This window comes from Chaetura pelagica, unplaced genomic scaffold (genome assembly GCF_000747805.2).
Source record: "Chaetura pelagica isolate M959 unplaced genomic scaffold, ChaPel_1.0 scaffold1422, whole genome shotgun sequence".
Classification (NCBI taxonomy): Eukaryota; Metazoa; Chordata; class Aves; order Apodiformes; family Apodidae; genus Chaetura; species Chaetura pelagica.
The window spans coordinates 9,290-23,186 of record NW_009952431.1 but is presented as its reverse complement, the minus strand read 5'-3'; the positions used below and the strand labels follow the sequence as shown (position 1 = coordinate 23,186).

General features: G+C 58.1%; 1 protein-coding gene across 1 annotated transcript in view; it reads right to left on the bottom strand.

Moving 5' to 3' along the window:
* Positions 1-1,210: 1,210 nt before the first annotated feature.
* Positions 1,211-13,897, bottom strand: part of LOC104398222 (ras GTPase-activating-like protein IQGAP3) — a gene marked incomplete at its 5' end in the record, with an annotated part of 21,753 nt that continues 9,066 nt past the window's right edge. Inside the window, 18 exons of the mRNA XM_010008276.1 lie at positions 1,211-1,324; positions 1,659-1,767; positions 3,079-3,180; positions 6,578-6,744; positions 6,842-7,054; positions 7,321-7,408; positions 7,573-7,705; positions 7,849-7,951; positions 8,239-8,371; positions 9,047-9,279; positions 9,569-9,653; positions 10,142-10,282; positions 10,372-10,596; positions 10,737-10,900; positions 11,005-11,157; positions 11,375-11,583; positions 12,030-12,099; positions 12,635-12,734. Of these exons, the coding sequence (XP_010006578.1) occupies positions 1,211-1,324; positions 1,659-1,767; positions 3,079-3,180; positions 6,578-6,744; positions 6,842-7,054; positions 7,321-7,408; positions 7,573-7,705; positions 7,849-7,951; positions 8,239-8,371; positions 9,047-9,279; positions 9,569-9,653; positions 10,142-10,282; positions 10,372-10,596; positions 10,737-10,900; positions 11,005-11,157; positions 11,375-11,583; positions 12,030-12,099; positions 12,635-12,734 (2,542 nt within the window). The remainder of the gene's footprint in view (positions 1,325-1,658; positions 1,768-3,078; positions 3,181-6,577; positions 6,745-6,841; positions 7,055-7,320; positions 7,409-7,572; positions 7,706-7,848; positions 7,952-8,238; positions 8,372-9,046; positions 9,280-9,568; positions 9,654-10,141; positions 10,283-10,371; positions 10,597-10,736; positions 10,901-11,004; positions 11,158-11,374; positions 11,584-12,029; positions 12,100-12,634; positions 12,735-13,897) is intronic.

Sequence of the window (13,897 nt, the reverse complement as noted above, 5' to 3'; positions counted from 1 at the left end):
CACCAGGCAGGTGAGGAGCACAGAGCTGGGTTAAGGAGAAAGAATCACCTTCTGTTTTCTCATATATCTTTATTTAGGTTAAATGAGCAGAGCTGGGGAGGGAGAAGGTCCCTTTGCAGCTTTTAGATGAGACAGGAAAGGGAAGAAAAACCAAACCTACACATGAAAACCACACAAACATCACTTTCCCAAGAGAGGATGGACACAGTAGCTGCCAAGAGCTCAGGTACCATTAAGCCACCTCAAGGTGCTGAGGCAGCTACTGAAGGAGGGATGGAGATTCCTATTTGGGTACCTCCCAAGAAGGTCCTTTGTGGAGCAGGTGGAGACCTGGTGCTCGTGGGGCTGGGAGGAGGCCTGGGAACAGGAGCAGCTCCTTGCCCATCACATGGAAGGGGCTGGAGAAGGAGCTTTCATGGAGGAGAAAGTGCTTGAGAAGCAGCTGTGGCCAAACTTGGTCATTAAGCCACAATTTAAACCTAATTCATCACCAGAGGAACTCAAGGGGGGGACAGGGTTGCTCCAGGCACCAACGTGGTCCAGAGGAGAGGAGAGGTCCCTGCTCTGAGGCTCTCCTGGGGCCTCTCCTCTATTTCTGCCCCAGCCTGGCTGGAGAGCAGGCACTTAAATTCATTTTTAACTCCCAAAATGCTCCTATGGCACCTTGATCTCCTGGAGGGCAGCCCATGGGGACCTTCACCAGCCCTTATTGCCTCTGGGGGAAGGATGGAGAAGATCTAGCCTAATGCTGTGATTCCCACCTTTTCAGTGGGAGGAAAATATATTAAAATACCTTTATTTCATCACTAAAAAGCCATAATTAGTGTCCAGAAACCCAGAGTGTCCCTCAGCAGCCACCTCTGAGCATCATAGGAGCCAAACAGCCCAAAATACCCACCAGAAAAAATATGTTTAAAGCTCCAGGGGCTGCGAAAGCTGCAGAAGCCACGTCCTTTGGTGCCAGCTCAGGGGGGCTGGGGGCTCTTAGGTGGCCACCAACCCAGTTTGGGTTGCCCAGGGCTGAGCCATGAGCCCTCCCCTCTCCCCCTTGGCTGTGGGTGCTGAAGCATCTCGAGCAGAAAAGCTTCCTTAGCAGCAACTTTCCCCACCAGGGGGACATGCTGGCCAAGGACCACCCAAAACCCCTGAAGGTGGTTCTTGGGCAGGTTTGTCACCCCACCCCCAACTCCCCATAGCTTTCCCCAGCCTGTTACTTCTTGAAGAACTTCTTGTTGAGGAGGAAAATGAGCAGGTTGACGTTGACCTTGGCCTTGTTGAACATCTTCATGACAGCAACGCCCTCGTACTGCAGCTGCAGCAGGTCCTGGGGGAGAGGTGACTGTCACCACCAGCCAGGGGATGGGGTTGTCTCACCTTGGGCATCACCTTCAGGAGCTCCCAGGGGAGCTGGGAGTTGGATTTGCATGAGGACACAGAGCAGGGAGACTCCTGGCAAGGTTGTCCCCAGGCAGGGCTCCCCATGGGCTCTGATCTCCCCCAAAAGCAGCCAGGTTTGGAGCCACCATCCACCCCTGGGGTCCAGGACATGAGCAGATGAGCCAGGGCTGTGCCAGTGTCCTGGCTTAGAGATGTCCCTTCCCATCCACCCCCTGGGCCCCCTCCCCCAGGTTGTCCTGGTCCCCAGGAGGGGTTCCCACCTGGTAGTGCAGCTGGAAGTGCTCCATGTCAATGCCCAGGAACTTGGCTGTCACCTGGAACCTGCCTGGGTCCTGGCAGGGGCTGATGTCAAAGATCACGTTCTTGAACCTGCAGGGGCAGAGAGACACTCAGAGCCCTGCTGGAGCTGGAAGGGACCTCCAGAGATGACCCAGTTCAGCTCTCCCAGTGCAGCAGGGGTCACCCAGGGCTGCATCTGGGTGGGTTGGGAATGTCTGCAGAGCTGGGGGCTCCACAGCCCCTGGGCAGCCTGTCCCAGGGCTCTGCCACCCTCACCAGGAAGAAGCTTTTCCTCATACTTCAGTGGAACTTCCCGTGGTCCAGCTTGTACCCATTGCCCCTTATTCTGACACTGGGAGCTACTGGGAAGAGCCTGTTTCCATCTTCCTGCCCCCACCCTGAGATGCATCCACTGATAAGGTCTCCCCTCAGCCTTCTCCTCTCCAGGCTGATCAGTCCCAGCTCTTTTGACCTTTCCTCACCAAAGAGATGCTCCAACCCCCCCAGTCACCTTCATCACCCTCCCCTGGACTCTCTCCAGTATCTCCCTGTCTCTCTCGAACTGGAGAGCCCAGAACTGGTCCCAGCTGTGGCCTCACCAGGCCAGAGCAGAGGGGGAAAATGACCTCCCTGGACCTACTGGCCACACTCTTCTTTATGTAGCCCAGGATTCCATTGGCCTCCTTGGCCACAAGGGCACATTCCTGGCTCATGGATCAGTCACTGTCTATCAGGACTCCAAGATCCTCCTCCTCCAAACTGCTCTCCAGCAGATCCACCCCTCACCTCTACTGGTGCTTGGGGTTCTTCCTTCCCAGGTGCAGGACCCTACACTTGCCCTTACTGAACCTCACGAGGTTCTTCTCTGCCCAGCTCCCCAGCCTGTCCAGGTCACCCAGGATGGCAGCACAGGCCCCTGGAGTGTCACCACCCCTCCCAGTTTGGTGTTATCAGTGAACTTGCTGAGGTCACATCTGTCCCCTCATCCAGGTCCTTGATGAACACTGTGAACAAGACCAGACCAAGTACTGACCCCTGGAGGACACCACTGGTTTCTGGCCTCCAGCTCCACCCTGACTCTCTGAGACCTGTCACACCCCAGCTCTCCATCCACCCCACTGCCCATTCATTCATTCATTCATTCATTCATTCATTCATTCATTCATTCCCAAAAGGACCTTCACAGCTTAAATGCAACCAAAGAGCAGGTCACCCACCCTCAGCACACACAAAACCAGACCACAAACCTCCCTCTGAACCTCAGCTCTCATGTTCTCCCACACAACCCAGCCCAGCCTCCTGGGGACAGTGGGGGGTCCACACACCCCCTCCTCCTGGGCTAGTGTCCCCTGCCTGCCCCAGCTTGGTGCTGCAGCAGCTCGTGGCCCAGGGGCTACCTACTGGCTGTGGGGCAGGTCCTCAATCTCCAGCAGCACCCCCTTCTCCAGCAGCTGGGCTGCTGTGTAGTGCAGGGGCTGCAGCTTCTTGGCCTTCCCACTGACCCTGGAAGAGAAGGGACCTGAGCTGGTCTCCAGACATGGGCTACAGCTCAGAGCCCAAACATCTCCAGGACTCACAGCATGGAGTCATGAGATGGTTTGGGTTGAAAAAGGCCTTTGAGATCACCCAGTCCCACTGTTCCCCCAGCCCTGCCCAGTCCCCACTGCCCCAGGTCCCTCAGCACCACATCTTGGAAACCCCTCCAGGGATGGGGACTCCACCCTGGGCAGCCTGGGCCAGGGCCTGACAACCCTTCCCAGGAAGGAATTGTTCCCAGGATCCAACCTCAACCTCCCCTGGGCAACTTGAGGCCCTTTCCTCTTGTCCCATCCCTTGTTCCTGGGGAGCAGAGCCCGACCCCCCTGGCTCCAACCCCCTCTCAGCAGCTGCAGAGCCAGAAGGTCTCCCCTCAGCCTTCTTTGCTCCAGGATCAGCACCCCCAGCTCCCTCAGCTGCTCCTCCCAAGTTCTCCAGCCCCTTCTCCTCCTGCTCCAGCCCCTTCCCCAGCTCCGTGTCCCTTCCCTGGACACGCTCCAGCCCCTCCATGTCCTTCTTGTCCTGAGGGGCCCAGACCTGCCCCCAGGACTCCAGGTGCCCCCTCCCCAGTCCCAGCACAGGGGGACAATCCCTGCCCTGCTCCTGTTGCCCACCCTGTGCTGCCACCAGCCAGGATGCTGGTGGCCTCCTTGGCCACCTGGGCACTCTCTGGCTCATGTTCAGCCCTTGTCAACCAACCCCCCCAGGTCCTTTTCCCACGGGCACTTTCCAGCTGCTCCTCCCCAAGCCCGGAGCATTGCCTGGGGTTGGTGTGACCCAAGTGCAGGACCCACAGCTTGGCCTTGAACCTCACACCATTGGCCTCAGCCCATGGATCCAGCCTGTCCAGGTCCCTCTGCATGAGCCTCAACCCAGCTGAACGTGGGAGTCAGTGTCCTCCAGGGACAGTCCCAGAGCTGCCAGGCCCAGTTATTTCATCTTCTGAGAGCCAGCAAGCAATGAGCACTGAGACCAGGTTGGGTCCTTACTGGGGACATGTTAAATACTTCCAACAAACACGCTCCTCAGAAGTGTGTTTGATCCCAGGGTGGTGGGTTTTCATGGAGGTTTTACTGAAGTGATGTCAATTCTCTGGTAATTGTTTTGCATCCAGAATGGTGGGGGTTGGGACCTCTGAAGATCATCCAGTCTAACCCCCTGCCAGAGCAGGATCCCCTACAGTAGATCCCACAGAACACATCCAGATGGGTTGGGAATGTCTCCAGAGAAGGAGACTCCACAGCCTCCCTGGGCAGCCTGTCCCAGGGCTCTGTCACCCTCACAGGAAAGAAGTTTCTCCTTCTGTTTAACTTGACCCTCCTGTGCTCCAGTTTGTGCCCATTGCCCCTTGTCCTGTCACTGGGCACTGCTCAGAAGAGATTGGTCCCACCCTCCTGACACCCCCTGGAGATATTGATAAGGGTTGATGAGATTCCCCCCTTCAGCCTTCTCTTCTCCAGGCTGAACAGCCCCAGCTCTCCCAGCCTTTCCTCACAGGGCAGATGCTCCAGGCCCTTGATCACCCTCGTGTCCCTGTGCTGGACTCTCTCCAGTAGTTCCTTGTCCTTGATAAACTGGGGAGCCCAGAACTGGACTCAGTTCTCCAGGTGAGGCCCCCCCGGGCAGAGCAGAGTGAAAGGAGAACCTCCCTGACCTGCTGGCCACACTCCTCTTGATGCCCCCAGGATGGCACTGGCCCTCTTGGCCACCAGGGCATGTTGCTGGCTCAACTCATTGCTGCCTTCCTGTGCAAGTTAAAATAACATCACAAAAGTCATAATCCCTGAAAAACTGTGGGAAGCCCAACGTTGTGAAATAAAAGGACTTGGTTTTGTTCTCAGAAAGAAAGAAAAACATTAGAAGTAGTTCAGCAGAATGCCTTTGGTTATCCCAAGGTGTGGAATTTGTTCCTCTGAGCCATGTGTGACGTCTCAGCTTTAGTATTTCTGGAATAAAACCTCTCCCCTTGCTCCTGACCAGATCCAGGTCCAGCATCCAGCTGCCAAATCCATGATTGAGATCAGCCGCACCCAGGATGAGGAGGTTGGAGATGGGACCACATCTGTGATCATCCTGGGTAAGGAGGGGGTGACAAGGTCACAGAATCAGAGAGTCTTTAAGGTTGGAAAAGGCCTCTAAGATTATCAGGTCCATCTGTCAGGGTTAAGGCTGAAATTAGCCCTTTTTGCTCGTCAGAGCCTGGTAATTGTGCCTTGGTAAGACAAATATTCATTATTTACCAGGCCTAAAAGAGAACTCTGGGTTCATTGCAGAATCACAGCATCACCTTGGTTGGAAAAGACCTTGAAGATCACCCAGTCCCACTGTTCCCCCAGCCCTGCCCAGTCCCCACTGCCCCAGGTCCCTCAGCACCACATCTTGGAAACCCCTCCAGGGATGGGGACTCCACCCTGGGCAGCCTGGGCCAGGGCCTGACAACCCTTCCCAGGAAGGAATTGTTCCCAGGATCCAACCTCAACCTCCCCTGGGCAACTTGAGGCCCTTTCCTCTTGTCCCATCCCTTGTTCCTGGGGAGCAGAGCCCGACCCCCCTGGCTCCAACCTCCTCTCAGCAGCTGCAGAGCCAGCAGGTCTCCCCTCACCTCCTGCTCTCCAGGCTGGACACCCCCAGCTCCCTCAGCTGCTCCTGCTCACACTTGTGCTCCAGCCCCTTCCCCAGCCCCGTTGCCCTTCCCTGGACACGCTCCAGCCCCTCCATGTCCTTCTTGTCCTGAGGGGCCCAGACCTGCCCCCAGGATTCCAGGTGTCCCCTCCCCAGTGCCCAGCACAGGGGGACAATCCCTGCCCTGCTCCTGTGGCCACCCCAGTGCTGACACCAGCCAGGATGCTGGTGGCCTCCTTGGCCACCTGGGCACTCTCTGGCTCATGTTCAGCCCGTGTCAACCAACCCCCCCAGGTCCTTTTCCCACGGGCACTTTCCAGCTGCTCCTCCCCAAGCCTGGAGCGTTGCCTGGGGTTGGTGTGACCCAAGTGCAGGACCCACAGCTTGGCCTTGAACCTCACACCATTGGCCTCAGCCCATGGATCCAGCCTGTCCAGGTCCCTCTGCATGAGCCTCAACCCATCGATCCAACCTGTCACCTGCCAACTGACTGAGATTGCCCCCCAGGGGTTGGTGTGACCCAAGTGCAGGACCCACAGCTTGGCCTTGAACCTCACACCATTGGCCTCAGCCCATGGATCCAGCCTGTCCAGGTCCCTCTGCATGAGCCTCAACCCATCGATCCAACCTGTCACCTGCCAACTGACTGAGGTTGCCCCCCATCCCCTCACCCAGACCACGGATGAAGACATTAAACACCACTGGTGACCACCAGGTTTATCTGGGGGGGGAGGAAACGTACCTGTTGCTGGCTGCCAGGTTGTCGAGGCAGGTCTTGATGTACTGGTTGTAATAATCAATTTGCTCCTCATAGAACAAGGTCTTGGTGTTGAGGCCCTCCAGGGTCTCCCTCAGCTTCAGGAGCTCCCCCCGGCGCTGCTGCCGGTGGCGCCGCTGCTCCCGGATGTCCTGGAGGAAAGCAAAGCTGGTGCAACCCATCCAAGCACCAGAGCAGGATCACAGGTGGGTTTCGAGGTGACCTCCAGCCTCGACCTCCTCGGCGTACCTTGGCCAGCTGGTTGATCAGCTCCTGGTAGTGGTGGGCAGAGGCCACCAGCCCCAGGCTCTCCAGGCGCCGCAGGTTGCGGATGATCTTGCGCTTCTTCTCCTCCAGGGAGAGGTGCCTGGTGGCAGCCAGGGAGGGGTTGTCCCTCAGCTGGGCAGGGCTCTGGGCATCCCACAGGGCCTGCCTGCCCAGCAGCTGCTGGTGGGAGGCTTCCTGGGGAGGAGAAGAGGGAGAGCCTGGGCCCTGGCTGGAACACGACGTTGGGAGATGGAGCCACCAACCCCTTTCACCCACACACACTTGGGTATCAGCCTCTTCTGCCCCCAAAACACCCAAAATACTCCCAAAAACTTGAGCTTCTTCTGGAAAACGCAGCCCCAGCCACTGCTGGAGCACAGGAGCAGCGTCCAAGCCCACGAGAGGAGCAGGGCAGCTTTTCCTCAAGGAGCCTTCTGGCTCCTTCCCAGCAGCAGCCTCACCTCGTGCTGGGAGGCTGGTGTCCACAGGATCTCCTGGAGGGAATCTCCTGGCTGGGACTGGATCACATCCACCAGCATCTGCTTGGTGCTGGAGACCAGAGGAAGAGAGGTCAGGTGTGTCCACCACAGACCATCACCCTCCTTCCATCAGAGGAGCAACATGGTTTGGTTGCCTCCCAAGGCTTTCTTGCCCCCCGTTGGGCACCCCAACCCCCAGCCAGCTCCTCTGAAGCCCCCAGAGTCCATCCTCACCTCAGCAACAAGCTCCTCGTGTCACTCTCCTCACTGCTGGCTGCTGGCACCAGTTTGCTGGTGAGGGTGAGGGAGATCTCCAGTTTGCTGAGCTGGTCAGCACTGGTGTCCACTGTGTTGGGAATGTTCTCCCCTAGGAGGACAAAAAGAGCCCTGGTAGCCACGTGGGGCTCAGGAGGGCTGGATTCCCCATGTATAAAGCCATCCTGATGGAGCTTCATGCAAGAGAAGCATCCTGATCTCCATCCTCCTCCTGGCAGGGTGGGTTCTACCTACCAACAAGGGACTGGACCATAGGAACCTCCTCAAGATCCTCCAGAAGCTCATGCAGGGGATCTCCATGGTGTGGTGCAATGGAGTCCTGGTGCTCCAGGAGGAGCTGGATGGTGCAAGGGAGGAGAGTCAGTGGCCAAGGGACAAGTAGAGAAACAGGGAGCAAAGGTGGGAACTCGGCACCCAAGAGGGAACTACAAGGTTATGAGGTTCAGGGGAGGACAAGCTGAGGAGAACCTGCAGAAAGAGGAATCTTTTCTTTCTTAGAAAAGAAAGCACCCCCATGCTGGGGGTAGGACACAAAGGAGGGTGATGAAATGCAGCAGGAAGCCCAGGTGGTGGGAGGAGAAGAAGTGGAACCTGCTTGTTGGTGGATGAATTTCATGCCCCTACCTTGTGGGTGTTGATGAGCTCCCCCACCGTGATGTAGATGACAGGTTTGGCCACTGTCACCAGCTCCGAGTACTTATCTATGTTAAACCTCTCTTCTGGCTCTGGGACACAGCAGGCAGCAGAGATGAACTTCCTGCAGAGTCATGGGGTGGTTTGGGTTGGAAGGGACCTTCAAGATCATCCAGTCCCATCCCTGCATGGGCAGGGACACCTCCCAGCAGCCCAGGCTGCTCCAAGCCCCATCCAACCTGCCCTTCAACACCCCCAGGGATGGGGCAGCCACAGCTTCCCTGGGCAACCTGGCCCAGGCTCTCCCCACCCTCACACTCCACAATTCCCTCCTCAGCTCCAACCTCCAGCTCCCTCTCCCACTTTTCATCCCTCCCCCTCATCCCATCCCTCCCTGCCCTTGGCCCAAGTCCCTCCCCAGCTTTCCTGGAGCCCCTTCAGGCCCTGGAAGCTGCTCTAAGGTCTCCCTGGAGCCTTCTCCTCTCCAGGCTCAACACCCCAACTCTCCCAGCCTGGCTCCAGAGCTGCTCCAGCCCTCCCAGCATCTCCGGGGCCTCCTCTGGACTCTCTCCAACAGCTCCATGTCCTCCCTGTGTTGGGGACCCCAGAGCTGTTCCCAGCCCTGCAGGGGGTCTCAGCAGAGCAGAGCAGAGGGGACAATCCCCTCCCTGGCCCTGCTGCTCACACTGCTGGTGACAGCCCAGGACACAGGGGGTTTCTGGGTCTCTTCAGTCATCCCCAGGAACCCTCCCACCATCCTCTAGCCATCACCCCAGCCAGATACCATCTTGTTGCCCACCTGAACTTGTGGTAGGTGTTCTCCAGGTAGGAGTTGACCCCACAGAGGTGGGTGTTCTCCCCATCCAAGGCCCTGTGGGTGGCCAGGTGCTGCAGCACCTTGGCGATGGAGCCCAGGCTGCGGCGCTGGTCGGGGTGCAGGGTCACCCCAGCTGAGATGTCCACAATGTCAAAGCCATCAGGGGCCACCACTGCTGGGTTCATGAAGCGGTAGTAGAGCAGGTTCCCCACGATCTAGGGCACAAGACAGGCTGGGGAGAACATGGGATGGGTGCCCAAGGAGGTGGTAGCTCAGCTGCTCCATCCTGGTGGGACCACTCTTGGCCACCACCTTGGTGGCTTCTGGGGAGTCAGGGGCACCTCAATGCTCCCCAAACCATCCAGTTGAAGCCTTCAGGTGGGGCTTCAAAAGCAAATTTCAAGGGAAATGTTGGCTTAAAAACACCTTCAAGTCAAGAGGACTTGACCTTCCCTGGAGGATACTGGCCCTTCACACCCACAGATGGTTGAGCCCCAGCAGTACCTTGTCGATCTCCTCCTCCGGGGCCTTGGGGAACTTCTCAGCCAAGGACGTCCTCAGGATTTTGGCCACGTAGCGCATCCCATAGCTGAGGAGGGGGCAGAGAGAGCTTTCCCACCAGGCTTGACCATCCTGCCCCATTCCTACCACCCCATCACCCGAGAAGTGGGAAGCCCCCAGCCTTGGGTTGATGGAGGAGCCCATAGGGAGGGCTGGTGGCTGCAGCACCCCCAGCTCCATCTCCTACCCCACGGACAGCCCAGACATCCCAGGAGGAAGCCCTCATCTGAGATCATCCCAGAGCTCATCTTCTTCCTTGGAGACACCTCAACACCAGTTCTGAAGCCCTCAGAAATGGAGTGGCAAGAGCAGCCAAGCCCACCAGGGCATTGCTTGAGGAGCAGAAGCACCCACTGATGGTTGAGTTTCCCCTCATTGGCAGAGCAGGAGCTCAGTCCTGCAGCAGCCACGGAGCCAGGAAGTCCCCACCACCCAACCTCCCCTTCCAAGACCCTGCTGAAACAACCTCCAAGCCCACGGAGCTGCAGGGACCCACAAAACCACAGAGATACTCACGGGATCTTGTCCACGGAAGAGGTGATGGCAGAGACAAACTTGTCAGTCATCACAAGGAGGTTCCGGATGGAAATATCCAACCTCCTTTGCACCTCAGGGTGGCTGAGGGCCTGCTCGGGGCTGACCTCATAGGGGAGCTCACTGTGGGTGGAAGACAAGGTCCCCATCACCATCCCAACGCCCATCATCACCCTGTGGTGGGACCAAGCCTCCTGGCCCCAGGCTCTGACCTCCTCTGCCCGCTCTGTGACTCGCTCTGGTTGACCCAGGCTTTGTAGATGTCCACGGGGTCGGTGCGGATGCTGAGGGTCCTGTCCTGCAGGACCTGCTCCACGGGGCCCCCCAGGATCTGCCGCAGGGCGTTCTGCCCCCGCGCCCTCCGGTAGAAGGTGACCACCAGCTGGATCACCTTGGCATTCCCTGTCAGGATGTCGTGGACATGGTCCACCTTGGACCTGTGGAGAGATGGGACGGACGGGATGGAGCCGTGTTTGCCCTCCAATGCAAGAAGGAGAAGCCAGAGGAGAGAACTGTGTCCAAACTGCTCCAGCCTTGTCCCAGACCTGTCCCCAGCCTGGAGCACCCGTGGCCTGACCTGATCTCCTCCTGCAGGGCAGCTTTGAAGAGCTGGAGCAGCAGAAAAGCCTCCCGGGGGTTGGATGCATAGTTGTAAAGTGTGAAGATCACAGACTCCATGAACTTGGTGGACTTGTTCTGGGGCATCTGGAAGATCAGCCTGGCCAAGTAGACGGGCTGGGTCTGCAGGGGTGAGGAGCACCAAGCTGGTCTCCAGGGCCACGGGGTGGCAGGAGGCCCAGGTCCCCATGCTGCTCCCCCAGATGGTGGCCACAGCAGAGCCCCACCTGCAGCAGGTAGAAGAGGTGCTGATAGGCCTCCAGCTTCTGCCTCTTCTCCTTGCTGAGAGACTTGAGCCCCTTCTGCTTGTCGATGGACATCATCTCTGAGAGCTGCTCCTTGTTCTTCTTGGTCAGCTTCTTGCAGTGGGACACCACCTCCTGGAGCAAGGAGACAAGAGGTGTTGGTGACTGCTGGCAAGCCCTGGCCTTCATCCCAGCTTCTGGGGAGTCAGAGGCACCTCAATGCCCCCCTAACCATCCAGTTGAAGCCTTCAGGTGGGGCTTCAAAAGCAAAGTTCAAGGTGTGGTGCCAAGAAGGGGAGGTCCCTGTGCTGGATGAACTATGGCCAAGGTCCCACCAGGCCCCATTCCACACCTGCAGGGTGATCCTGTTCTTGACCAGCAGCCCAATCTTGATGTCCATGAGGTCCAGGTCACTCTCCAGCTGCCGGTGGGCACGGATCCTCTTCACCACCTCCTCCTGCAGCTTCAGCACCTCAGCCTCCTCCCAGAAGTCGTGCTGGCTCTGCTCCAGCAGGTGGGCAAAGCGCCGGACGATGCTGAGCGGTGGGTTCCTGGCATGGACTGCAGCAAGGCATGGAGATACCACCAACACTCGTGGGGAGCCCTGAGCAACCACCCCACCCTGTGCCCTCAGGCCCCCAGCATCTCGCCAAGATCCCTCCATCCCCCTTCCCAAAAACCCATCATCTTGCAGCCCCAAGGACACGATGGTGTCATGCTCTGTAACTCCTCACGTGGTGCTGAGGGACAAGTTTAATGGTTGGATTTGATGACCTTGAAGGTCTTTTCCAACTGAAACAATTCCATGGTTCCTCCCCAGAAGCCTTTGGGAACAAAGAGGGCACCAAGGGGGGACAACCAAGGGAGCAGCTCTACCTGATGCCCAGTGGCCACCAAGCCCTCATGCTTGCCATGGGGCCACTGTTGGCCAACCTGGCCAAGGAGGGAGGAGCCAGAGTCCTCTTCCCAGTTCCCTCCCTCTCCAGGGCAGAGGAACCAGCTCTTACCCAACGCCCTGTAGTCCCCACGGGCCTTGGTCCCTCGCACAAAAGCCTGGATGGTAACCACAGCCTCAACCTGCCAAGGACAAACAAGGGGGGGAGATGTTTCTCCAGAGCTCCCCCTGAAACACCCAGGGAGTGGAGAAGAACAGGACAGGCTGGGGCTGCTCACACCTCTGGGAATCTGCCTGGGATGAAGGTGTCCAGCAACCCAGGAGGGATCTCACCCTCCTTACTGGTCACTTCCCCACCAGGTCCAGTGGTTCAGACTCTGCAGCAACTCCAGAGGTTCAGCTTTGTTTCCCACAGCCACATTCCCCCTCTCCCCCAAAATTCCTTCCCCTCCAACGGGCATCTCAAAGTCCTTGCTGGTCTGGGATGGAACTGGAGAGTTTTCTCTCTCCTCACACTTTAGAGCCTGATAGTTTGACCTCCAAAACCCACCAGGCAGCTTCTCCTCTCCATCCAGCCCCATGCAAGAATGCACCAGTTTCTCCTCCTCTGCACCACAAGACCCCAGGGGGAAAGATTCAACCACACACTCAGGATTGTCCCCCTTCCAGCCCATCATCTCCCCCAGGAACTGCTTCACTCCTTGTTCCATCACTCACGTTCTGCCTGAAGTAGCTCAGCCTCTCCTGGTACCTTCTCCGGACCAGCCACATCCTCACCCCTGCTTGGATCTGGGAGAGATGGTCAAGCAGTTGGAAACTGGAAGGACTCACTTGGCCAAAGCAAGTGAGTGGAAAGGGGGAAAACCATGGGGAGGTTTGCAAGAAATACTCCCCAGCCCAAGCTCCTCCCCAAGCTTTCACATGGTGCCCCATGTGCCCTGGTCTAGCTGAAATAGAATCATGGAATGGTTTGGGTTGGAAGGGACCTTAGAGATCATCTAGATCCAATCCCCCATGGGCAGGGACACCTCCCAGCAGCCCAGGCTGCTCCAAGCCCCATCCAACCTGCCCTTCAACACCCCCAGGGATGGGGCAGCCACAGCTTCTCTGGGCAACCTGGCCCAGGCTCTCCCCACCCTCACACTCCACAATTCCCTCCTCAGCTCCAACCTCCAGCTCCCTCTCCCACTTTTCATCCCTCCCCCTCATCCCATCCCTCCCTGCCCTTGTCCCAAGTCCCTCCCCAGCTTTCCTGGAGCCCCTTCAGGCCCTGGAAGCTGCTCTAAGGTCTCCCTGGAGCCTTCTCCTCTCCAGGCTCAACACCCCAACTCTCCCAGCCTGGCTCCAGAGCTGCTCCAGCCCTCCCAGCATCTCCGGGGCCTCCTCTGGACTCTCTCCAACAGCTCCATGTCCTCCCTGTGTTGGGGACCCCAGAGCTGTTCCCAGCCCTGCAGGGGGTCTCAGCAGAGGGGACAATCCCCTCCCTGGCCCTGCTGCTCACACTGCTGGTGACAGCCCAGGACACGGGGGGTTTCTGGGCTCCAGCACGTCGTGCTGCCTCATGTTGAGCTTCTCCTGCCCCAACACCCCCAAGTCCTTCTCCTTGGCTGCTCCATCCATTCCCACCAGCCTGGCTTTGTGTTTGACACCCCCTGGTGCCTGTTTACTGAGCAGGGGGGAAATGACACCAAGCAAGCAGGTGGTGATGCCCAAGCTGGGAGCAAAGGGTGAAGGAGAAGTCCCCAAACCTTGATGGCAGCAGCCACGTTGGCTTCCAGGTAGCGCAGCCTCTCCAGGTAAGCTCTGCGCTGCTTGGACCCTCTCCAGCAGGCCTGGGCAGGGGAGAAGACAAGAGCTGCTGAGGTGCAAAGGTGCTGAGGTGTCCTGCTGGTTCTTCAGAGGGGATGGGCCAGGAGGGGATGGGGCAGGAGGGGAGAACTCAGCACAGGAGAAGAGAGGGGGGAGGGAGGGAGAAGGAAG